The 24,255-nt window shown below is 61.2% G+C and overlaps 2 protein-coding genes across 2 annotated transcripts; one reads left to right on the top strand and one right to left on the bottom strand.

The window, feature by feature from the left end:
* The first annotated feature begins 1,169 nt into the window (after positions 1-1,169).
* LOC115916524 (deleted in malignant brain tumors 1 protein-like) lies at positions 1,170-15,941 on the top strand. Its single transcript, XM_030970260.1, has 15 exons — positions 1,170-1,239; positions 1,522-1,575; positions 1,741-1,815; positions 1,954-1,995; positions 2,078-2,140; positions 2,338-2,358; positions 2,585-2,908; positions 3,874-3,948; positions 4,045-4,374; positions 5,464-5,591; positions 7,746-7,955; positions 9,169-9,475; positions 11,491-11,835; positions 13,272-13,373; positions 15,841-15,941. Exons 1-15 carry the CDS (start codon positions 1,170-1,172, stop codon positions 15,939-15,941), a joined length of 2,247 nt encoding a protein of 748 aa, XP_030826120.1.
* A 3,254-nt stretch (positions 15,942-19,195) lies between these two features.
* LOC115916523 (zinc finger protein 629-like) lies at positions 19,196-23,464 on the bottom strand. The gene is made up of 2 exons (XM_030970259.1): positions 23,416-23,464; positions 19,196-20,576 (listed from the first exon to the last, which is right to left on the bottom strand). The coding sequence occupies exon 2, from the start codon at positions 20,566-20,568 to the stop codon at positions 19,348-19,350; it is 1,221 nt and encodes a 406-aa protein (XP_030826119.1). The 5' UTR covers positions 20,569-20,576; positions 23,416-23,464; the 3' UTR covers positions 19,196-19,347.
* Positions 23,465-24,255: the final 791 nt, after the last annotated feature.

The following is a 24,255-nucleotide window of genomic DNA, read 5'->3' as shown; positions in this document are numbered from 1 at the left end:
CCCGCCCCTCTCCCACAGCTGGCCCCGCCCCTCCCCTTAGAGGTGACCCCGCCCCCTACTGACCCCGCCTGCGTTGACCCCGCCCCTTTCCCCACGTGACCCCCCTCTCCCCCCGTGACCCCGCCCCTCCTCCTCCAAGTGACCCCGCCCCTCCCCACGGGTGACCCCGCCCCCTGTTGACCCCGCCCCTTCTTCCCCTGTAACCCCGCCCCTTCCCCTGCTGACCCCGCCCCTCTCCCTCGCTGACTCCGCCCCCAGCGCTGACTCCACCCCCCCATGTGACTCCGCCCCTTCCCCCCCTCGGTGACCCCGGGGCGGGGGGAGGGGCGGGCGGCGTCAGAGGCGCTGCGGGAACGGAACTGGGGAGAGAGACAGGTGAGGGACACCTGGGGACAGGTGAGGGACACCTGGGGACACCTGGGGACAGGTGAGGGACACCTGGGGACAGCTGGGGACACCTGGGGACTCCTGGGGACACCTGGGGACTCCTGGGGACAGCTGGGGACACCTGGGGACACCTGGGGACAGGTTAGGGACACCTGGGGACACCTGGGGACAGGTGAGGGACACCTGGGGACAGCTGGGGACAGCTGGGGACACCTGGGGACAGGTGAGGGACACCTGGGGACACCTGGGGGGCAAGTAACACTCAGCTAGGCACACCTGGGGGGTACCTGGGGTGACTCCTGGTGTCACCTGGGGACACCTGAGGGGTGGGGACACACCTGGGGGGCACCTGGGGACACCTGAGGGGCACCTGGGCACACCTCGGGCACCTGGGGAGGGAGGGAGGGAGGTAAAATTCACCTGGGCACACCTGGGCACAGCCAGGACACACCTGGGAACACCTGGGAGGACTCCTGGGGTCACCTCGGGACACGTGGGGACACCTGAGGGGTGGGGACACACCTGGGGATGGACACCTGGCTCAGGTGTGGGGGAGGGGGGATCTTAAACCACTGGGGGGACCCTCACCTGTCCCAGCCCCTCCCCCCTCACCTGTCCCAGCCCCTCCCCCTCACCTGTCCTGACCCTTTACCTGTCCCCTCCCCCCCACCTGTGCCCCAGCTCAGCCTGTCCTGAGACCTCACCTGGGCCCATCTGAGCCCACCTGGATCCACCTGGACTCACCTGAGCCCACCTGAGCCCACCTGTCCTCCTCACCTGCCATGAGGATTCGGGCCCCCCCTCACCTGGGGGCTCACCTGGGGCTGCTCCTGCACCTGTGGGGGCTCTGCGGTGAGTGGGGGAGGGGCCAGGTGAGGGGGGAGGAGGGGCCAGGTGAGGGGGGAGGAGGGGCCAGGTGAGGGGGGTCAGACAGGTGTGGGAGGGGCTCAGGTGAGACCTCCCAGCTCTCCACACCAGGTGAGCTCCTGGAGTGCCCAGGTGAGCTCACCTGTCCATGTTGGGTGCCCAGGTGAGCTCCTGGTGCCCAGGTGAGCCCCATGGGGTGCCCAGGTGAGCTCACCGGTCCATGTTGGGTGCCCAGGTGAGCTCACCTGTCCGTGCCCCGTGTTCCAGGTGTGCCCCCAGGTGAGGCCCTGCCACCCTCAGGTGCGACCCCGGGACCCTCAGGTGAGTGCTTGGTGCCCAGGTGAGCCCCATGGGGTGCCCAGGTGAGCTCTTGGTGCCCAGGTGAGCTCACCTGTCCATGTTGGGTGCCCAGGTGAGCTCCTGGCACACCCAGGTGAGCTCCTGGTGTGCCCAGGTGAGCTCACCTGTCCCTGTCCCGTGTTCCAGGTGTGACCACAGGTGTGACCCTGCCACCTTCAGGCGCCACCCCGGGACCCTCAGGTGAGCCCCTGGTGTGCCCAGGTGAGCTCTTGGTGCCCAGGTGAGCCCCATTGGGTGCCCAGGTGAGCTCACCTGTCCGTGTTCTGTGTGCCCAGGTGAGCTCACCTGTCCCCACCGTGCCCCCCCCGAGCTCACCTGTCCATGTTCTGTGTTCCCCAGGTGCGACCCCGGAACCCTCAGGTAAGAACCTGCCACCCCCAGGTGAGCTCCATTGGGTGCCCAGGTGAGCTCACCTGTCCCTGTGGGCACCCCCTGCCCTCACCTGTCCCCATTGGGTGCCCAGGTGAGCCCATGGCACCCACAGGTGAGCGCCTGGAGTGCCCAGGTGAACCTGTGGCACCCTCAGGTGAGCTCTTGGTGCTCAGGTGAGCTCACCTGTCCCTGTTGGGTGCCCAGGTGAGCCCCATTGGGTGCCCAGGTGAGCTCCTGGAGTGCCCAGGTGAGCTCCTGGCACACCCAGGTGAGCCCCTGGCACCTTCAGGTGAGCTCACCTGTCCATGTTGGGTGCCCAACTGAGCTCACCTGTCCCTGTTGGGTGCCCAGGTGAAACCCTGGAGTGCCCAGGTGAGCTCACCTGTCCATGTCGGGTGCCCAGGTGAGCTCCTGGAGTGCCCAGGTGAGCCCCTGGCACACCCAGCTGAGCTCACCTGTCCATGTTCTGGGTGCCCAGGTGAACTCACCTGTGCCCCTCCCGACCTCACCTGTCCCTGTTCCGTGCGCCCAGCTGAGCTCACCTGTCGGTGCTGAGCGTGCCCAGGTGCCCTCACCTGTGCCCATTCCGTGCCCCCAGGTGAGCCCCAGGAGGGCCAGGTGCGCCTGGCCGGGGGCCCGCACAGGTGCGCGGGGCGCGTCGAGGTGTTCCACGCGGGCAGGTGGGGCACGGTGTGCGACGACACCTGGGACCTGGCGGCCGCGCGCGTCACCTGCCGCCAGGTGCGCTGCGGCCCCGCCCTCTGGGCGCCGGGGGCGGCGCAGTTCGGGGAGGGGGCGGGGCCCATCTGGCTGGACGGGCTCAGGTGCAACGGGAGCGAGGCTCACCTGGCCGAGTGCGCCGGGCACACCTGGGGCGAGCACAGGTGCAACCACGCCGAGGACGCCGGCGCCGCGTGCGCAGGTGAGACGCGGGGCGGGGGAGCGCAGGTGTGCGCTCAGGTACGCGCAGGGGAGGGATAGGTGAGCGCGGGTGAGCTGTCCCACACCTGTCCCAGGTAACCCTGACCCCCTCACCTGTCCCTCACCTGTCCCCAGGTAACCCCCAGGTAATCCTGCCCCACACCTGTCCCCAGGTAACCCTGCCCCCTCTCACCTGTCCCACACCTGTCCCAGGTAACCCTGCCCCACACCTGTCCCACACCTGTCCCAGGTGCCCCCCAAGTGCCCCCCAGGTACCTCCCAGCTAACCCTGTCCCACTCACCTGTGCCACTCACCTGTCCCACACCTGTCCCCAGGTAACCCTGACCCCCACACCTGTCCCTCACCTGTCCCACCTGTCCCAGGTAACCCCCAGGGGACCCCCAGGTGACCCTGACCTCCTCACCTGTCCCACACCTGTCCTGTACCTCACCTGTCCCTGCCCCCCCACCTGCCCACTCACCTGTCCCACACCTGTCCCTCTCTGTCCCTCACCTGCCCCTGCCCCACACCTGTCCCAGGTAACCCTGACCCCACACCTGTCCCTCACCTGCCCAACACCTGTCCCTGCCCCATTCCTGCCCCACACCTGTCCTGTACCTGTCCCACACTTGTCCCAGGTAACCCTGACCCCTCACCTGTCCCAGGTAACCCTGCCCACCTGTCCCAGGTACCCCAGGTAACCCTGACCCCCCACACCTGTCCCTCACCTGTCCCAGGTAACCCTCACCTGTCCCAGGTGACCCTGACCCCTCACCTGTCCCAGGTAACCCTGACCCCCCACCTGTCCTAGGTACCCCAGGTAACCCTGGCCCCCTCACACACCTGTCCCTCACCTGTGCCCAGGTAACCCTGACCCCCCCTCACCTGTCCCTCACCTGTCCCAGGTGACCCTCACCTGTCCCAGGTAACCCTGACACCCCTCACCTGTCCCTCACCTGTCCCAGGTAACCCTCACCTGTCCCAGGTAACCCTGACCCCCTCACCTGTCCCAGGTGACCCTGACCCCTCACCTGTCCCAGGTAACCCTGACCCCCTCACCTGTCCGAGGTGACCCTGACCCCTCACCTGTGCCCAGGTAACCCCCAGGTAACCTCTCTCTCCCTTTCCCCCCCCAGACTCGTCGGTGCCGGCCCCGCCCCAGGTGCGCCTCTCAGGTGCGCCCGACAGGTGCGCGGGGCGGGTGGAGGTGCTGCGCGCTCACCTGTGGGGCACCGTCTGCGACGACACCTGGGGGCTGCGGCAGGCCCAGGTGCTCTGCGCTCACCTGGGCTGCGGCCCCGCCCTGGAGGCGCCAGGTGCGGCCAGGTACGGCAGGGGGGCGGGGCCCATCTGGCTGGATGACGTCACCTGCACGGGGGAGGAGCTCGACTTCTTCAGGTGCGGCCACCGCGCCTGGGGGGAGCACAACTGCCACCACGGGGAGGACGCAGGTGTGATCTGCGCAGGTGAGTGCGGACAGGTGTGCACAGGTGTGACATGGACAGGTGAGACAGGTGTGTGCACAGGTGTGACACACCTGGGGGGAGCACAACTGCCACCACGGGGAGGACGCAGGTGTGATCTGCGCGGGTGAGTGCAGACAGGTGTGCACAGGTGTGATATGGACAGGTGAGACAGGTGTGACAGGTGTGATATGGACAGGTGTGTGTGCAGGTGTGACAGGTGTGACACACCTGGGGGGAGCACAACTGCCACCACGGGGAGGACGCAGGTGTGATCTGCGCAGGTGAGTGCGGACAGGTGTGCACAGGTGTGACAGGTGTGACAGGTGTGACAGGTGTGACAGGTGTGATATGGACAGGTGTGTGTGCAGGTGTGCACAGGTGTGATGCACCTGGGGGGAGCGCAACTGTCACCACAGGGAGGACGCAGGTGTGGTGTGTGCAGGTGAGCACCGACAGGTGTGAACAGGTGTGATATGGACAGGTGAGACATGGACAGGTGTGTGCAGGTGAGCACCAACAGGTGAGACAGGTGAGACATGGACAGTGTACACAGGTGTGTACAGGTGTGATAGGGACAGGTGTGCACAGGTGAGACAGGTGAGATATGGACAGGTGGGCACAGGTGAGCTCTGACAGGTGTGATAGATATGGACAGGTGTGCGCAGATGAGACATGGACAGGTGAGACATGGACAGGTGTGTGCAGGTGAGCACCCACAGGTGTGCACAGGTGAGACAGGTGAGATATGGACAGGTGTGGTGTGCACAGGTGCGCACAGGTGTGATATGGACGGCTGTGTGCACAGGTGAGCCATGCACAGGTGAGGTGCGAGCTCCTATAAGGCAGGTCTCACCTGTCCAGGTGAACCTCACCTGGCTCTGAGCTCTCACCTGTGCAACCTCACAGGTAACCCCAGCACAGGTGAGCCTCACCTGGCTCTGAGCTCTCACCTGTCCCTGTCTCGCAGGTAACTCGAGCTCAGGTGAGCCTCACCTGGCTCTGGGTCTCACCTGTCCGTGTCTCACAGGTAACCCCAGCCCAGGTGAGCCTCACCTGTCTCTGACCCTCACCTGTCCCGTGTCCCCGCAGGTAACTCGAGCTCAGGTGCGGTGCGGCTGGCGGCCGGGCCTCACCTGTGCGCAGGTAGGGTGGAGGTGCTGCACGAGGGGCGCTGGGGCAGCGTCTGCGACCGCGGCTGGGACCTGAGCGACGCCCAGGTGAGCACAGGTGGGACAGGTGAGCCCTGGGGGGGGACAGGTGAGCCCTGGGGGGCAGGGGGGACAGGTGAGCACAGGTGGGGGGGACAGGTGAGGCTGGGGGGGGACAGGTGAGCACAGGTGGGGGGACAGGTGAGGCTGAATGGGACAGGTGAGCACAGGTGGGACAGGTGAGTTCGGGTGGGGGGGACAGGTGAGGCTCAGTGGGACAGGTGAGCACAGGTGAGCACAGGTGGGACAGGTGAGCTCGGGTGGGGGGACAGGTGAGCACAGGTGGGACAAGTGAGCACAGGTGAGCACAGGTGAGGGTGGGTGAGTAGGGGGGTGTACAGGTGAGCACAGCTGGGACAGGTGAGCCCTGAGGGGGGGGACAGGTGAGCACAGGTGAGCACAGGTGGGACAGGTGAACCTTGGGGGGTGGGGGGACAGGTAAGGCTGAGTGGGGCAGGTGAGCACAGGTGGGACAGGTGGGACAGGTGAGGGTGGGGGGGGACAGGTGAGCTCAGGTGTATCCCTGGGCGAGCTCAGGTGTGTTTGGGGTCACTCAGGTGTGTTTGCAGCTCAGGCAGGTGCGTTTACCTGTTCCCCAGGTGTGTGTGCCACTCACTCAGGTGTGTTACCTGTCCCCAGGTGTATTTAAGGTCACCCAGGTGTATTTACCTGTCCCCAGGTGTGTGTGTCTCACCCAGGTGTGTTACCTATCCCCAGGTGTGTGTCTCCTTCACCCAGGTGTGTTTAATGTCACTCAGGTGTGTTTACCTGCCCCAGGTGTGTGTGTCACTCACTCAGGTGTGTTTAATGTCACCCAGGTGTATTTACCTGTCCCCAGGTGTATTTAAGGTCACTCAGGTGTATTTACCTGTCCCACAGGTGTGTGTAGTTCACTCAGGTGTGTCCCTGGGCTCGCCCAGGTGTGTTACCTGTCCCCAGGTGTGTGTTTATCTCAGCCAGGTGTATTTAAGGTCACTCAGGTGGGTGGGTGTGTCACTCAGGTGTGTTTACCTGTCCCACAGGTGTGTTTAAGGTCTCACAGGTGTATTTAAAGTGACTCAGGTATATTTACCTGTCCCACAGGTAGTCTGGCACCAGGTGTGTGTGTGTAGCTCACCCAGGTGTGTTACCTGTCCCCAGGTGTGTGTTTATCTCACTCAGGTGTTTTTAGGATCACCCAGGTGTTTTTACCTGCCCCAGGTGTGTTACCTGTCCCACAGGTGTGTGTGTGTCACTCACTCGGGTGTATTTAACATCACCCAGGTGTGTTTGTGTTACCTGCTCCCAGGTGTGTTTAGTCAGGTGTATTTAATGTCACCCAGGTGCGTTACCTGCCCCAGGTGTGTTTACCTGCCCCAGGTGTGTTTAATGTCACCCAGGTGTGTTACCTGTCCCAGGTGTATTTAATGTCACCCAGGTGTGTTACCTGCCCCAGGTGTGTGTGTGTTGCTCACCAAGGTGTGTTACCTGTCCCCAGGTGTGTTACCTGCCCCAGGTGTGTGTCTCACTCACCCAGGTGTGTTTAATGTCACCCAGGTGTGTTACCTGTCCCAGGTGCATGTCTCACTCACCCAGGTGTGTTACATGTCCCCAGGTGTGTGTGTCTCACCCAGGTGTGTTACCTGTCCCACAGGTGTGTGTGTGTGTGTGCACTCACTCAGGTGTGTGTATCTCACCAGGTGTGTTACCTGTCCCGCAGGTGGTGTACTGCCAGGTGTGTGTGTGTCACTCACCCAGGTGTGTTACCTGTCCCCCAGGTGTGTGTGTCTCACCCAGGTGTGTTACCTGTCCCGCAGGTGTGGGTGTGTGTCACTCACCAGGTGTGTTACCTCTCCCCAGGTGTATTTAAGGTCACCTAGGTGTGTTACCTGTCCCCCAGGTGTGTGTGTCTCACCAGGTGTGTTACCTGTCCCCCAGGTGTGTTACCTGTCCCCCAGGTGTGTGTGTCACTCACTCAGGTGTGTGTCACTCACCCAGGTGTGTTACCTGTCCCCCAGGTGTGTGTGTCTCACCCAGGTGTGTTACCTGTCCCCAGGTGTGTGTCTCACTCACCCAGGTGTGTTACTTGTCCCGCAGGTGTGTGTGTGTGTGTCACTCACCCAGGTGTGTTACCTGTCCCCCAGGTGTATTTAAGGTCACTCAGGTGTGTTACCTGTCCCGCAGGTGGTGTGCCGCCAGGTGGGCTGTGGGCGGGCCCTGTCGGCGCCGGGCGGGGCGCGGTTCGGGCGGGGCTCTGGCCAGGTGTGGCTGAGCGATCTCACCTGCGCGGGCAGCGAGCGGCACCTGGGGCAGTGCCCCGCCCCCGCCTGGGGCAGCAGCACCTGCGGGCACGAGCAGGACGCGGCGGTGGAGTGCGCAGGTGAGCACGGACAGGTGAGGCGGGGGGGACAGGTGAGGGCAGGTGCTCACCTGTCCAGCCCCACCTGTCCCCTTTCCCCACAGCCCCGCCCCCCTCCCCCTCACCTGTCCATCTCCTCACCTGTGCCCCCTCACACCCCCACCTGTGTCACCTGCCCCTCACCTGCTCACCCCTCCCCTGTCCATTCATTCATCTGTCCCTTACCTGCCCCACACCTGTCCATCCCTTTACCTGTCCCTCACCTGTCCCACGTGTCTCCCCTCACCTGTCCATCCCTCACCTGTTTCCCCTCATCTGTCACACACCTGTCCCTCACCTGTCCATCCCTTACGTGTCCATCACTCACCTGTCCACCCCTCACCTGTCCATCATTCACCTGTCCATCCCTTACCTGTCCATCCCTTACCTGTCCATCACCCAGCTGTCCCTCACCTGTCCCTCACCTGTTTCCCCACAGCCACTCCTGCCACGCCCTCACCTGTCCATCCCTTACCTGTCCATCCCCTGTCCATCCCTTACCTGTCCATCCCTCACCTGTCCATCCCTCACCTGTTCCTCACCTGTCTCCCCTCACCTGTCCACTGCTCACCTGTCCATCCCTCACCTGCAGCCCTGCCCCCATCCCCTCTCCTGTTTCCCCTCTCCTGTTTCCCCTCACCTGTCCCCTTTCTCTGCAGCCCCCCCCTCAACCTCACCTGTCCCTCACCTCTCACCTGTCCATCCCTCACCTGTCTCCCCTCACCTGCAGCCCTGCCCCCACACCCTCACCTGTCCCTCACCTGTCCATCCCCTCACCTGTCACTCACCTGTCTCCTTTCCCTGCAGCCCCTCCCTCCTCACCCTTACCTGTCCAGTCTTCACCTGTCCCTCACCTGTCCCCTCTCCCTGGTGGCCCCACCCCCACACCCTCACCTGTCCCTCACCTGTCCCCTTTACCCTGTAGCCCCTCCCCCCACACCCTCACCTGTCCAGTCCTCACCTGTCACTCACCTGTCTCACCTGTCTCTCACCTGTCTCTCACCTGTCACTCACCTGTCACTCACCTGTCTCTCACCTGTCACTCACCTGTCACTCACCTGTCCAGTCCTCACCTGTCACTCACCTGTCTCACCTGTCTCTCACCTGTCTCTCACCTGTCACTCACCTGTCTCTCACCTGTCTCTCACCTGTCTCTCCGCAGCCCCTCCCCCCTCCCCCTCACCTGTCCCGGCCTCTCCGCCCCCCCAGGTGCGCCTGGCCGGGGGCCCGCACAGGTGCGCGGGGCGGGTGGAGCTGCTGCACCTGGGCAGGTGGGGCTCGGTGTGCGGCCGCACCTGGGACCTGGCGGCCGCACAAGTCACCTGCCGCCAGGTGCGCTGCGGCCCCGCCCTGGCCGCACCTGGGCGCGCGCGCTTCGGGCCGGGTGAGGGCCCCGTGTGGCTGGGCCAGGTGCGCTGCACAGGTGAGGAGCTCACCTTGGACAGGTGCGAGAGGCGGCCCTGGGGGGAGAGCGGTGGCTGCGGGCACGAGGAGGACGCAGCGGCCGTGTGCGCAGGTGAGCACAGGTGTGCGCAGGTGTGCACAGGTGTGTGCAGGTGAGCACAGGTGTGCGCAGGTGTGTACAGGTGTGCACAGGTGAGCACAGGTGAGCACAGATGTGAGCGGGTGAGCACAGGTGTGAGCAGGTGAGCTCAGGTGTGTGCAGGTGAGCACAGGTGTGCGCAGGTGTGAGCAGGTGTGAGCAGGTGAGCACAGGTGTGCGCAGGTGAGCGACAGGTGTGAGCAGGTGTGCACAGGTGTGAGCAGGTGAGCACAGGTGTGCTGAGCACAGGTGTGCGCAAGTGAGCACAGGTGTGAGCAGGTGAGCACAGGTGTGTGCAGGTGTGTGCAGGTGTGCGCAGGTGTGCGCAGGTGAGCACAAGTGTGTGCAGGTGAGCGACAGGTAAAGGGACAGGTGAGCACCTGGGACAGGTGAGCACAGGTGTGCGCAGGTGAGCAACAGGTGAGGGACAATTGAGCACCTGGGACAGGTGAGGGGACAGGTGTACGCAGGTGAGCACCTGGGGGCGCAGGTGAGCACCTGGGAGCACCTGGGACAGGTAAAGGGACTGGTGAGCACCTGGGGATACAGGTGTGCGCAGGTGAGCCCCTGGGACAGGTGAGGGACAGGTGAGCCCCTGGGACAGGTAAAGGGGCACAGGTGTGTGCAGGTGAGGGACAGGTGTGCACTGATGAGCACCTGGGACAGATGAACACAGGTGAGCACCTGGGGGCACAGGTGAGCTCAGGTGTTATGAGGTCTGTTCAGGTACCCCCAGGTGTGCCCAGGTGAGCTCAGGTGTCCCCAGGTGTGCCAAGGTGTGTCCAGCCGTGCTCAGGTGTGCCCAGGTGAGCTCAGGTGGGTTCAGGTGAGCTGAGGTCCTCCCAGGTGTTATGAGGTCTGCTCAGGTGCCCCCAGATGTGCCCAGGTGAGCTCAGGTAACACAGGTTGGTTCAGGTGGGCTCAGGTGAGAACCAGGGGGCTCAGGTGCTCCCAGGTGCCCCCAGGTGAGCTCAGGTGTGCTCAGATGGGTTCAGGTGAGCTCAGGTGCGCCCAGGTGTCCTCAGGTGTGCCCAGGTGTGTCCTGGTGCTCCTGGGTGAGCTCAGGTGACCTCAGGTGTACTCAGTTAACACAGGTGGGTTCAGGTGAGCTCAGGTGTGCCCCCAGGTGAGCTCAGGTGGGTTCAGGTGCCCCCAAGCTCCCCCAGGTCCCCCCAGGCACCTCCAGGTGAGCTCAGGTGTGCTCAGGTGAGCTCAGGTGGGTTCAGGTGTCCCCAGGTGCCCTCAGGTAATCTCAGGTGTCCTCAGGTGAGCTCAGGATGGTTCACTTGAGCTCAGGTGCCCCCAGGTACTGCCAGGTGTGCTCAGATGAGCTCAGGTGTCCCCAGGTGCCCTCAGGTAATCTCAGGTGTCCTCAGGTGAGCTCAGGATGGTTCACTTGAGCTCAGGTGCCCTCAGGTATGGCCAGGTGTGCTCAGATGAGCTCAGGTGTGCTCAGGTGCTCCCCTGCTGTGCTCAGGTGTGCTCAGGTGAGCTCAGGATGGTTCAGGTGAGCTCAGGTGTGCTCAGGTGCTCTCCAGGTGCCCTCAGGTAATCTCAGGTGTGCTCAGGTTAGCTCAGGTACCCTCATCTGTCCCCATTTCCCCCCCCTGGGTGAGGCACCCAGGTGTGCCCCGGTGAGCTCAGTTCAGCTCAGGTGCCCCCAGGTGAGCCATGGGGAGCTCAGGTGTGTCCAGGTGTGCTCAGTTGAGCCCAGGTGGATTCAGGTGAGCTCAGGTGCCCCCAGGTACCCCCAGGTGTCCCCCCAGGTGTGCCCAGGTGAGCTCAGGTGTGCTCAGATTAGCTCAGGTGTGCCCAGGTGCTCCCCAGGTGCTTCCACGTGTGCTCAGATGAGCTCAGGTGGGTTCAGGTGTGCCCAGGTGTGCTCAGGTAACACAGATGGGGTGAGACACCCAGGTGTGCTCAGGTGAGCTCAGGTGCCCTCACCTGTCCCCACCCCCACCTGAGCCCTCCCTCCCCTCCCCCCCCAGGTGCGGATCCCCCCCAGGTGCGGCTGCGGGGCGGGGCCGGGCCCTGCTCGGGGCAGGTGCAGGTGCTGCTGAACCGCACCTGGCTGCAGGTGTGCGGCCTCACCTGGGGGCTGCCCGAGGCGCAGGTGCTGTGCCGGCAGCTGGGCTGCGGCCCCGCCCTCAGCGCACCTGCGGGGCCTCACCTGGCCGGGCAGGAGCCTCACCTGGCCCAGGTGGGGCAGCTTTACCTGGCCGGGCTCACCTGTGACGGATCCGAGGCGCACCTGGCGGACTGTCTGCAGGAGGGGGCGGGGCCGAGCACCTGCGCAGGTGGGGCGGCCGAGGTCAGGTGTGAGATGCCCAAAGGTGAGGGGGGGGGAGGGGCTAAAGGGGGTGGGGCTAAAGGGGAGCGGGGAGGGGCTTGTGGTGAAGGACAGGTGTGGGGGAGGGGCCGAAGGTGTGGGGGGGGGGCTCCAGGGGAGGGACAGGTGTGGGGGAGGGGCTGAAGGAGGGGGAGGGGCCAAAAGTGTGGGGGGGAGGTACTAAAGGTGACCCCCAGGTGTGGGGGAGGGGAAAAAGAAAAGGACAAGTGTGGGGGAGGGGCCAAAGGTGTGGGGGAGGTGAGGGGGAGGGGCTAAAGGCGTGGGGGAGGGGCTCCAGGTAACCCCCAGGTGTGGGGGAGGAGCTAAAGGTGAGGGGGAGGGGCTAAAGGTGTGGGGGAGGGGCTAAAGGTGTAGGGGAGGGGCTAAAGGTGGGGGAGGGGCTAAAGGTGAGGGGGAGGGGCTAAAGGTGAACCCCCAGGTGTGGGGGAGGGGAAAAAGGTGAGGGGCTGGTGGGGGGGGGAGGAGCTGCCGGTGAGCACAGGTGTGACAGGCGGGCTCCAGGTGAGCCAAAGGTGAGAGACCAGGACAGGTGAAAAGAGCCAGGCCAGGTGGGACAGGTGAGAAGGGACCAGTGAAAGTGGGAGTGTGAAGGGTTAAAGGGAAGGTGAGATAGAAGGTGGGACAGGTGAGGGTGGGACAGGTGTGAAGGTGAAGGGACAGGTGTGAAGGGTTAAACCAGGCCAGGTGAGAAGAACCAGGCCAGGTGGGACAGTAGGGTGGGTGAGATTGTGGTGCAGGTGTGCGGGTAGGTGGACAGGAAAGTGGTGGTTAGAGCGTGAGGGGGGTGAGAAAGCCAGGCCAGGTGGGACAGGTGAAGGTGGGACAGGTGTGAAGGGTGAGGCAGGTGAGGACAGGTAAGGACAGGTGAGAAGGACAGGACAGGTGAGGCAGGTGAAGGTGGGACAGGTGAGTGCAGGTGAGAAGGGAGGAGCCAGGACAAGTGTGAAGATTTAGGACAGGTAGGACAGGTGAGTACAGGTGAGAAGAGCCGGGACAGGTGAGACAGGTGAAGGTGGGACAGGTGAGAGAGGTGGAAGAGGCAAGGACAGGTAAAGACAGGTAGAGACAGGTGAGTCCAGGTGTGAAGGCTGGGACAGGTGAGGACAGGTGAGGACAGGTGGGAAGTATGGGACAGGTGAGAAGAGCCAGGACAGGTGAGACAGGTGAAGGTGGGGCAGGTGAGAAAGATGGGACAGGTGTGAAAGGTGGGACAGGTGAGAAAGGTGGGGCAGGTGAGGACAGGTGAGTCCAGGTGAAAAAGGTGGGGTACAGGTAAGGACAGGTGAGAAGGCTGGGACAGGTGAGGACAGGTGAAGGTGGGACAGGTCAGGACAGGTAAGCACAGGTGATTCCAGGTGAGAAGGGTGGGACAGGTGATTCCAGGTGTGACGTCTCCCCCGACCCCTCACCTGTCCCCAGGTGCGGCCCCCACCTGCTCGTACCTGGTGGCGCTGCTGGTGCTGCTGATGTCACTGGGCGGGGCCCTGCTCTGGCTCACCTTGCGGGCCAGGTGTGTCCCAGGTGAGTCCCAGGTGTGTCCCAGGTGAGTCCCAGGTGTGTCCCAGGTGAGCCCCGCCCCTGCCCCGCCCCCAGCTGTCCCCAGGTGTCCCCAGGTGTGTCCCAGGTGTGTCCCCACGTGACCCCAGATGTCCCCAGGCGTGTCCCAGGTGACCCCAGGTGACCCCAGGTGTGTCCCCAGCTCACCTGGACGCCCCGAGGGCCCCCAGCACCATTTACCTGCCCAGGAGGGCCTCACCTGGCGAGGGGGAGGAGCTGCAGCTGATGGATGACGCCCCCTGAGCTCACCTGGTGGAGCTCACCTGGAGCGTGGAACTCACCTGGAGCTCACCTGGGGACTGGAACCTCTCACCTGAACCTCACCTGGAATCTCTCACCTGGAATTTCTCACCTGAACCTCACCTGGCTGCTCTCACCTGAGCATCTCACCTGCAATCTCTCACCTGGACTCCTCATCTGAACCTCTCACCTGGAATTTCTCACCTGGAGTCCTCACCTTGAACCTCACCTGGCTGCTCTCACCTGGAACCTCTCACTTGAACCTCATGTGGAATCCTCACCTGAACCTCACCTGGAATCCTCACCTGAACCGCTCACCTGTAATTTCTCACCTGGAATCCTCACCTGGAATCCTCACCTGAACTTCTCACCTGGAATCCTCACCTGGAACCTCTCACCTGCAATCCTCACCTGGCTGCTCTCACCTGGAATCCTCACCTGAGCATCTCACCTGGAATCTCTCACCTTGAACCTTACCTGGAATTTCTCACCTGGAATTGCTCATCTGGCTACTCCCACCTGAACCTCTCACCTGGCTGCTCTCACCTGGAATTTCTCACCTGGAATCTCTCACCTGAACCTCACCTGGAATTTCTCACCTGGAATCTTCACCTGGCCGCTCTCACCTGAACATCTCACCTGCAATCTCTCACCTGGAGTCCTCACCTGGAACCCTCACCTTGAACCTCACCTGGCTGCTCTCACCTGCAATCTCTTACCTGAACCTCTCACCTGAACCTCACTTGGAATTTCTCACCTGCAATCTCTCACCTGGCTCCTCTCACCTGCAATCTCTCACCTGGGATCTTCACCTGGACTCCTCACCTGAACCTCTCACCTGAAATCCTTACCTTGAACCTCACCTGGCTGCTCTCACCTGGAACCTCTCACTTGAACCTCATGTGGAATCCTCACCTGGCTCCTCTCACCTGGAATCCTCACCTGAACCTCACCTGGAATCCTCACCTGGAATCCTCACCTGAACCGCTCACCTGGCTGCTCTCACCTGCAATCTCTTACCTGAACCTCTCACCTGACCTCACTTGGAATTTCTCACCTTTCCATGGATCTTCACCTCCCCCTTTTCACCTCTCCTCTCCCTTGCTCCGCCGCTACCTGAACCTCACCTGAACCTCACCTGGCTCCTCTCACCTGGAATCGTCACCTGAACTTCTCACCTGAACCTCTCACCTGGAATTTCTCACCTGAACCTCACCTGGCCGCTCTCACCTGGCCCCTCCCCCCTCTGTGGCAGGTCAGGTGTCCCCGCGCACCTGGGCAGGTGAATAAATTAAAAATGGCGTCTGGAGCCTCCAGGTGTGAACTTTGGGGATCCCCCACCCCCCCTCCAGGTGTGACAGGTGTGAACCTCAGGTGTCCCCAACCCCCACCAGGTGTGAATTTTGGGAATCCCAAACCCCACAGGTGTCAAATCTCAGGTGTTCCTGTGTCCTCCAGGTGAGAACCTGAGTGGTGCCCCGCCCTCCAGGTGTGAATTTTGGGAATCCCAAACCACCCAGGTGTGAATCTCAGGTGACCCCACCCACTCAGGTGTGAATTTTTGGGTTCCCCATCCCCCCAGGTGTGACAGGTGTGAACCTCAGGTGTCCCCCATCCCTCCAGGTGTGAATCTCAGGTGTCCCCAAAACCTCCAGGTGTGACAGGTGTGAACCTCAGGTGTCCCCAACCCCTCCAGGTGTGAATTTTGGGAGGTCCCAGCCCCTCCAGGTGTGAATTTGGGTGGATCTCGCCCTCCAGGTGTGAATTTGGGAATCCCAAGCCCTCAGGTGTGACAGGTGTGAATCTCAGGTATTCCCAACCCCCTCAGGTGTGAATTTTGTGAGGTTCCCATTCCCCCAGGTGTGAATTCTGGGACATCCCCAACCCCCCAGGTGTGACAGGTGTGAATTTCGGGAGGCTCTTGTTCTCCAGGTGTCAATTTTGGGAATCCCAAACCCCTCAGGTGTCAATCTCAGGTGTCCCCGACCCCCCCAGGTGTGAATTTTGGGAGGTCCCAGCCCCTCCAGGTGTGAATCTCAGGTGTTCTCACCCTCCAGGTGTGAATTTTGGGAATCCCAAACCCCACAGGTGTCAATCTCAGGTGTCCCCAACCCCCCCAGGTGTGACAGGTGTGAATTTTGGGAGGTCTCCACCCCTCCAGGTGTGAATCTCAGGTGTTCTCACCCTCCAGGTGTGAATTTTGGGTCTCTCCCCTCCCCTCACCCGCCACACCTGCCCCCTGATTCCGCCCCCGGAGCTCCAGGTGAGACCGGCGATGACGTCATCAATTAACGATCCTTTAATGAACGAGCCAGGTGTGTCCCGCCCACCCCCAGCGCTACAGGTACCGCCCGGAAAGGTGGGACAGGTGAGCTCAGGTGAGCCCCAGGTGTGTTCAGGTGAGTCCCAGGTGAGCTCAGGGGTGTTCAAGGCTGTCCCAGGTGTGCCCCAGATGTGTCTCAGATTAGCTCAGGTGTGCCCCAGGTGTGCTCAGGTGTGTCCAGGTGAGCCCCAGGTCTTCCCCAGGTATGCTCAGGTGTGTCCCGGGTGTGCTCAGGTGTGTCCCAGGTAAGCTCAGGTGTGCTAGGGCTGTCCCAGGTGTGCTCGGGTGTGTTCAGGGCTGTCCCAGGTGTGTCCCAGATTAACTCAGGTGTGGTCAGGTGTGCCCAGGTGAGCTGAGGTGTGCCCCAGGTGTGCTCCTGCCCCACCCAGGTGTGCCCTGCCCCATCCAGGTGTGCCCCAGGTGTGCCCCAGGTGTGCTCCAGGTGTGCCCCTGCCCCATCCAGGTGTGCACAGCCCCATCCAGGTGTGCCCCAGGTGTGCTCCAGGTGTGCCCCTGCCCCATCCAGGTGTGCCCCAGGTGTGCCCTGCCCCATCCAGGTGCGCCCCTGCCCCATCCAGGTGTGCCCTGCCCCATCCAGGTGTGCCCCAGGTGTGCTCCAGGTGTGCCCCTGCCCCATCCAGGTGTGCACAACCCCATCCAGGTGCATCCCTGCCCCACCCAGGTGTGCCCTGCCCCATCCAGGTGTGCCCCAGGTGTGCTGCAGGTGTGCCCCTGCCCCATCCAGGTGTGCACAGCCCCATCCAGGTGTGCCCCAGGTGTGCTCCAGGTGTGCCCCTGCCCCATCCAGGTGTGCCCCAGGTGTGCCCTGCCCCATCCAGGTGCGCCCCTGCCCCATCCAGGTGTGCCCTGCCCCATCCAGGTGTGCCCTGCCCAGTCCCAGGTGCACCTGGAGCTCCCCAAACCTCACACGAGTCCATCCTGGGCTCAGGTGAGTGCCCAGGTGAGTGCCCAGGTGAGTGCCCAGGTGAGCCCTCGCAGTGCTGGGGTCACACCTGCCCACAGGTGAGCCCTGGAGGTTCCTCAGTTCCTCACCTGCCGTTGATGATGTCACAGCTCAGGTGTGGCCATGCTGGGACCCCTCACCTGCGGCTCAGGTGATGCAGAGTTCAGGGTCCACACCTGGCCAGGGGTCCCTCACCTGGGGCTCAGGTGCTGCAGATTTTGGGGTTCACACCTGGCTGGAATCTCCTCACCTGTAGCTCAGGTGTTCCTCTCCAGGTGATGCAGGGTTCAGGGTCCACACCTGGCCTGGATCCCCTGACCTGCGGCTCAGGTGTCACTCAGGTGTTCCTCTCCAGGTGCTGCAGATTTCGGTGTCCACACCTGGCTGAGGTGCCCTCACCTGGGGCTCAGGTGTTGCAGATTTCAGAGTCCACACCTGTCCAGGGGTCTCACACCTGGGGCTCAGGTGTCACTGTCCAGGTGTTCCTGCCCCACCTTTTTGGGGTCCACAGGAGATTTTTGGGGTCCACACCTGTCCAGGTGTTGCAGGTGAAGCTTTTTAGGATCCACCTGAGATGTTTGGGGTCCACACCTGTCTGCGCTCACAGGTACCGAGTCCTCTCACCTGGTGCTTGATCCACGGGGCTCAGGTGATGCCGCCACACCTTTCCAGGGCGCTTACCTGTCCAGGTGTGCAGTTCTAGGTTCCACACCTGTCCAGGGTCACAGATCTGGGGTTCCCACACCTGGGGCTCAGGTGTCACTGTCCAGGTGCTTCTGCCACACCTTTTTGGGGTCCACAGGAGATTTTTGGGGTCCACACCTGTCCAGGTGTTGCTGCTGCACCTCTCAGGTGTTCACAGAAGATTTTTGGGGTTCCACACCTGGCCGGGCTCACAGGTACCGAGTCCTCTCACCTGGGGCTTCATCCAAGGGGCTCAGGTGGTCCAGGTGACACCACCACACCTTTTTAGGGAGCTCACCTGTGCAGGTGTGCAGTTCTGGGGTTCCCACACCTGGGGCTCAGGTGTCACTGTCCAGGTGCTTCTGCCACACCTTTCTGGGGTCCACAGGAGATTTTTGGGTCCACACCTGTCCAGGGTCACAGAACTGGGATTCCCACACCTGGGGTGCAGGTGTCACTGTCCAGGTGTTGCAGGTGAAGCTTTCTGGGGTCCACACCTGTCCAGGTGTGCATTTCTGGGGTTCCCACACCTGGGGCGCAGGTGTCACTGTCCAGGTGTTGCAGGTGAAGCTTTCTGGGGTCCACACCTGTCTTGGGACGCAAATTCAGGGTTCCCACACCTGGGGCTCAGGTGTTGCAGTCCAGGTGTTGCTGCTGCACCTTTTTAGGGTCCAAACACAATTTTTTGGGGTCCACACCTGTCCGGGTGTTCCTGCTGCACCTTTCTGGTGTCCAAACTCAATTTTTGGGTCCACACCTGTCCGGGCTCACAGGTACCGAGTCCTCTCACCTGGGGCTTCATCCACAAGGCTCAGGTAAGACAGGCGATGCCACCACACCTTTCCTAGGGTGCTCACCTGTCCAGGTGTGCAGTTCTGGGGTTCCCACACCTGGGGCTCAGGTGTTGCAGTCCAGGTGTTCCTGCTGCACCTTTCTGAGGTCCACAGGAGATTTTTGGGTCCACACCGGTCCAGGGTCACAGGTACTGAGTTCCCACACCTGCGGCTCAGGTGTCACTGTCCAGGTGTTGCAGGTGAAGCTTTTTGGGGTCCACAGCTGTCCACATGTGCAGTTCTGGGGTTCCCACACCTGGGGCTCAGGTGTCACTGTCCAGGTGTTCCTGCCGCACCGTTTTAGGGTCCAAACACAATTTTTTGGGGTCCACACCTGTCCGGGCTCACAGGTACCGAGTCCTCTCACCTGGGGCTTCATCCACGAGGCTCAGGTGGTCCAGGTGAAGACAGGTGACGTCACCACACCTTTCCCAGGGTGCTCACCTGTCGTGGCCGCCCTCACCTGCGCCTCAGGTGTCGCGGTGCACGCGCTGGTGCTGCAGCAGGTTGGAGGGGTGCGCGAACCCCTTGGCGCACACGCCGCACTTGTAGGGCGTCTCACCTGTGTGCACCTTCTCGTGCACGGCCAGGTAGGCCAGGTCCTTGAAGAACTTGTGGCAGTGGCTGCACTGGTGCGGCCTCACCTGGCTGTGCACGCGCCGGTGCTGCAGCAGCAGCGAGGGCCGCGCGAACGCCTTGCCGCACGCCTCGCACCTGTACGGCCGCTCACCTGTGTGCGCCCGCTGGTGGATGGCCAGGTAGGAGGACTGCTTGAACGCTTTCCCGCAGGTGCGGCAGGCGAAGGGGCGCTCACCTGTGTGCACGCGCTCGTGCGAGGCCAGCGCGTTGCTCTGCTTGAAGGCCTTGCCGCAGAGCGCGCACCTGAAGGGGCGGTCACCTGTGTGCACGCGCTCGTGCACCTTGAGCGAGTGGCCGTAGGTGAAGCGCTTCCCGCACACGCCGCAGGTGTGCGGCTTGTCCTCGCACCTGTGCCGCCGGTGCAGCAGCAGCGCGTTGGCCGCCGGGAAATCCTTGCCGCACTCGCCGCACCTGAAGGGTCTTCTTCTCGGCCGCCAGGTGCGTCAGGGCGTGGCGCTGGCGCTCGTAAGGCGTCTTGAAGGACTTGGCGCACCTGGGGCAGGTGAAGGGGCGCTGGCCGCTGTGGATGCGGCGGTGCTCCTGCAGGTTGGAGGAGCGCTTGAAGCGCTTCCCGCACAGGTCGCACCTGTGCGGCCGCTCCTCCGTGTGCACCAGGGCGTGGCTCTTGAAGTCCGAGTGGCGCTTGAAGGTGGCGCGGCACAGGTGGCAGGTGAAGGGCCGCGCCTCCGTGTGCACCACCTGGTGGCTCAGCAGCTCCCAGGTGCGCTTGAAGCTCTTGTGGCAGGCGGGGCACTGGAAGGGTTTGTCGGCCACGATCACCTGGCGGATCTCCAGGTGAGCAGGTAGCTCCTCTTCCTCCTTACCTGCGCCGTCCTCCTCCTCCTCGTCGTCGTTTTCAGCCTCACCTGGCGCACCTGAGCGCCCGCCCAGCACCAGCTTGGCGGTGGAGTAGACGCCGCGCTCGTCGATGAGCTGCACGAAGCCGGGCGTGGCGGCCTCACCTGGCTCAGGTGAGCTGGTCTCCAGGCCTGGAGCACCCGGGTGGGCCCAGGGGAGCTGCAGGTGGGAGGGGCCGGGCTGGGCGGGGGGTGGGCGTGGCCGCAGGTAGAGGCGGGGCCGGCGGGAGGAGGTGGAGGGGGCACCTGGAGAGCGGCGCACCTGGAGGGAGGCACCCGGGTGGTGGTCTTGGTCTTCATCGTCACCTGGATCTTCATCGTCATCATCACCTGGATCTTCATCGTCGTCATCACCTGGATCCTCTTCACCTGGATCTTCATCATCACCTGCGTCTTCCTCACCTGGATCTTCTTCATCACCTGGTTCTTCCTCACCTGGATCTTCCTCACATGGTTCTTCACCTGTTCCTTCCTCACCTGGTCCTTCCTCCTCCTCACCTGGTCCTTCCTCCTCCTCACCTGGTCCTTCCTCCTCCTCACCTGGCTGCTCCTCCTCCTCCTCCTCCTCTTCCTCGGACAGGTGAGGGATCACCTGGGCAAAGGGGGAATGGCCCTCCATGGCCACACCTGGAAAAGGGGGGATGGGGACAGGTGAGGGACAGGTGAGGGACAGGTGAGGAATTGGGAATTCCCTGATGCGGATTTGGGATCCACTCTGGGAATTCCCTGGGACGGATTTGGGGATCCACCTTGGGAATCTCCCGAGGGGGATTCGGGAATTCCCAAATTGGGGGATTTGGGATCCACTTTGGGAATTCCCCGAGGGGGATTTGGGGATCCTGGGGGGGGAATTCCGGGAATTCCCAGCTGGATTTGGGGATCTCCTTGTGGATTTGGGAATCCCTTTTTAGGAATCCTAGGGGACGGATTTTGGGGATCCCTTGAGTTGAATTTGGGGATCCCCTTGGGAATCTCCCGAGGTGGATTTGGGGAATCCCTGGAACGCCCCAAGGCAGATTTGGGGATCCCTTGGGAATTCCCCGGGATGGATTTTGGGGATCCTCCCACATGGATTTGGGGATCCCCTTGGGAATTCTGAGGTGAATTTGGGGATCCCCTCAGGAATCCCTTGGGATGGATTTGGGGATCCCTTTGGGAACCTCCTGAGTGAAATTTGGGGATAACCCCCCATGGATTTGGGGATCCCTTTGGGAATTCCATGGGCAGGATTTGGGGAATCCTTGGAACGCCCCAAGGTGGATTTTGGGGATCCCCTTGGGAATTCTGAGGTGAATTTGGGGATCCCCTTGGGAATCCCTTGGGACAGATTTGGGGATCCCTTTGGGAACCTCCTGAGTGAAATTTGGGGATCCCCTCCCCCCATGGATTTGGGGATCCTTTTGGGAATTCCCCAGGATGGATTTCGGGGATTCCCCCTGGGATGGGTTTGGGATCCCTCTGGGAATCTCCTGGAGCAGAATTTGGGGATCCCCCCTGGGAATTCCTCGGGATGGATTTTGGGGATCCTCCCACATGGATCTGGAGTTCCCTTGAGTTGAATTTGGGGATCCCCCCGGGAATTCCCTGAGTGGGATTTGGGGATCCTGCCCCCACAGATTTGGGGATCCCTTTGGGAACCTCCTGAGCGGGATTTTGGGGATCCCTTGAGTTGAATCTGGGGATCCCTTTGGGAATTCCATGGGCAGGATTTGGGGAATCCCAAATTGGGAATCTCCCCAGAGCGGGATTTGGGATCCCCGTGGGAATTCCCTGGAGTGGATTTTGGGGCTCCCAAAATAACCCGGGATCCCAAAATCATTTGGGATCTCAAAATCCAGGATCCCAAAATAATCCGGGATTGGAATTTTGGGAATTTTGACACCACCAAGGAGGCCCCAAATCCCAAAATCCAGGATCGGAATTTTGGGAATTCTGATGCCATCGCCAGGCTCCAAAATCCCAAAATTTGGGATTGGAATTTTGGGAGTTCTGATGGCTCTGAGGAGGCCCCGAAATCCCAAAACCCCCCAACATTCCAAAATCCTAAAACACCGACTCCCAAAAACCTAAATCTCGAAATCCCCAAAATTCCCAAGATCCCAAAAATCCAAACCCCAAATCCCAAAATCCTAAAATCCCAAATCCCAAAATCCCAAATCTCAAAATCCTAAAACCCCCAAATCCCAAAAATTCCAAAATTCTAGAACACCAACCCCCAAAATCCAAAATACCGAAATTCCCAAGAACCCAAAATCCCAACACCCCAAAATCCTAAAATCCCAAAACCCCAAATCCCAAAATCCCCAAATCCCCAAAATCCCCAAAACTCCAAAATCCAGGATTGGGAATTTTGGGAATTCGGCCACCGAAGAGGCCCGAAAAATTTGGGATCTCCTGAGGTGGAATTTGGGGATTTGGGATCCTCGGGGATGGGATTTGGGATTTCCCAATTGGGATTTGGGATCCTCTCAGGAATCTCTGGGATTTGGGATCCCCTGAGGTGGAATTTGGGGATTTGGGGATTTGGAATCCCTCGGGATGGGTTTGGGGTTTGGGATTTGGGAACTCCTTGGATGGAATTTGGGGATTTGGGATCCTCCGAGGTGGAGTTTGGGATTTGGGATCCCCTGGGCAGGAATTTGGGATTTGGGATCTCCCCGGATGGGATTTGGGATCCTCTGGGTTGGAATTTGGGGATTTGGGCACCTCTCTGGGTCAGGTCTGGGATTTGGGGTCCTCTGAGGGATCCCTGGGATTGGGATTTGGGATCCCCAAAATTCGGGATTTGGGATCCCCTGAGGGGAAATTTGGGATTTTCCAAAAAAGGAGGGGGAAAAAAAAAAAGTTGGAATTTGGGATTTGGGAATTCCCTGAGGTGAGATTTGGGGATTTGGGAACACCCCGGATTGGAATTTGGGGATTTGGGATCCCCCAGGATGGGATTTGGGGGTTTGGGAATTTGGGAATTCCCTGGGATGGGATTTGGGATCCTCGCAGGGATCTCTGGGATTTGGGAATTTGGGAATTTGGGGATTTGGGATCCCCTGGGATGGGATTTGGGGATTTGGGAACACCCTGGATTGGGATTTGGGATCCTCCCAGGGATTTCCTGGGACGGGGTTGGGATCTCCGAAAATTCGGGATTTGGGATTCGGGATCCACTTGGGAACGGCCCCAGTAAATCCCAGTTTATCCCAGTTTGTCCCAATCCCATCCCAGTCCCTCCCAGTCCATCCCAGTCCCTCCCAGTCCATCCCAGTCCATCCCAGTCCATCCCAGTTTATCCCGGTCCATCCCAGTCCATCCCAGTCCATCCCAGTTTATCCCAGTCTCTCCCAGTCCCTCCCAGTCCATCCCAGTCCATCCCAGTCCATCCCAGTTTATCCCGGTCCATCCCAGTCTATCCCAGTCCATCCCAGTTTATCCCGGTCCATCCCGGTCCATCCCGGGTCTCTCCGTTTCTCACCGGGCGCCGCCGCCGCCCCCGGAGCCACTTCCGGCCGCGCTCGCGCGCGATGACGTCACCGCCGGAATGGGCGGGGCCTGGGCGGGGCCTGGGACAAACTGGGATGGACTGGGAGAAACTGGGATGGACTGGGACGGACTGGGATGGACTGGGATGGACTGGGGGAGCTTTAAAAGGGGAATTTTAGGGAGAGAATGATCCCAAAATCGCGGATTTCCCGCCAAAAAAATCGGGGGTTTCCCGCCAAAAATCGGGGGTTTCCCGCCAAATTTGGGGATTGAACCCCCAAAAATCGGGGATTGAACCTCAAAAATCGGGAATTTTAACCCCAAAAATCGGGAATTTTAACCCAAAAATCGGGGATTTCCCCTAAAAATCGGAGATGGAAGCCCAAAAATGGAGGATTTAACCCCAGAACTGGGGATTTCCTGCCAAAACCCGGGGATTTCACCCCAAAAGTCCGGGATTTAAAACTTCAAAAATTGGGAATTGAAGTCCAAAAAAATTGGGGAGTTCGCCATAAAAATCGGGGATTTGAAGCAAAATCGGGGATCGAACCCCAAAACATCGAGGATTTCACCCCAAAATTGGGGGATTGAACCCCAAAAATTTTGAATTTCTCGCCAAAAATCGGGAATTTAACATCAAAAATCGGCAACTGAAGCCCAAAAAAACCAAGGAATTAACCCCGAAAATCGGGAATTTAATGTCAAAAATGGGGAATTAACCCCAAAACCCGGGGATTTAACCCCAAAAATCCGGGATTTAAAACTTCAAAAATCGGGAATCGAAGCCCAAAAAATCCGGGAGTTCACCTCAAAAATCGGGGATTTAATGCAA

The sequence above is a fragment of the Camarhynchus parvulus genome, unplaced genomic scaffold (genome assembly GCF_901933205.1).
Source record: "Camarhynchus parvulus unplaced genomic scaffold, STF_HiC, whole genome shotgun sequence".
NCBI classification, from domain to species: Eukaryota; Metazoa; Chordata; class Aves; order Passeriformes; family Thraupidae; genus Camarhynchus; species Camarhynchus parvulus.
This window is presented reverse-complemented; position numbering and strand designations above follow the sequence as displayed.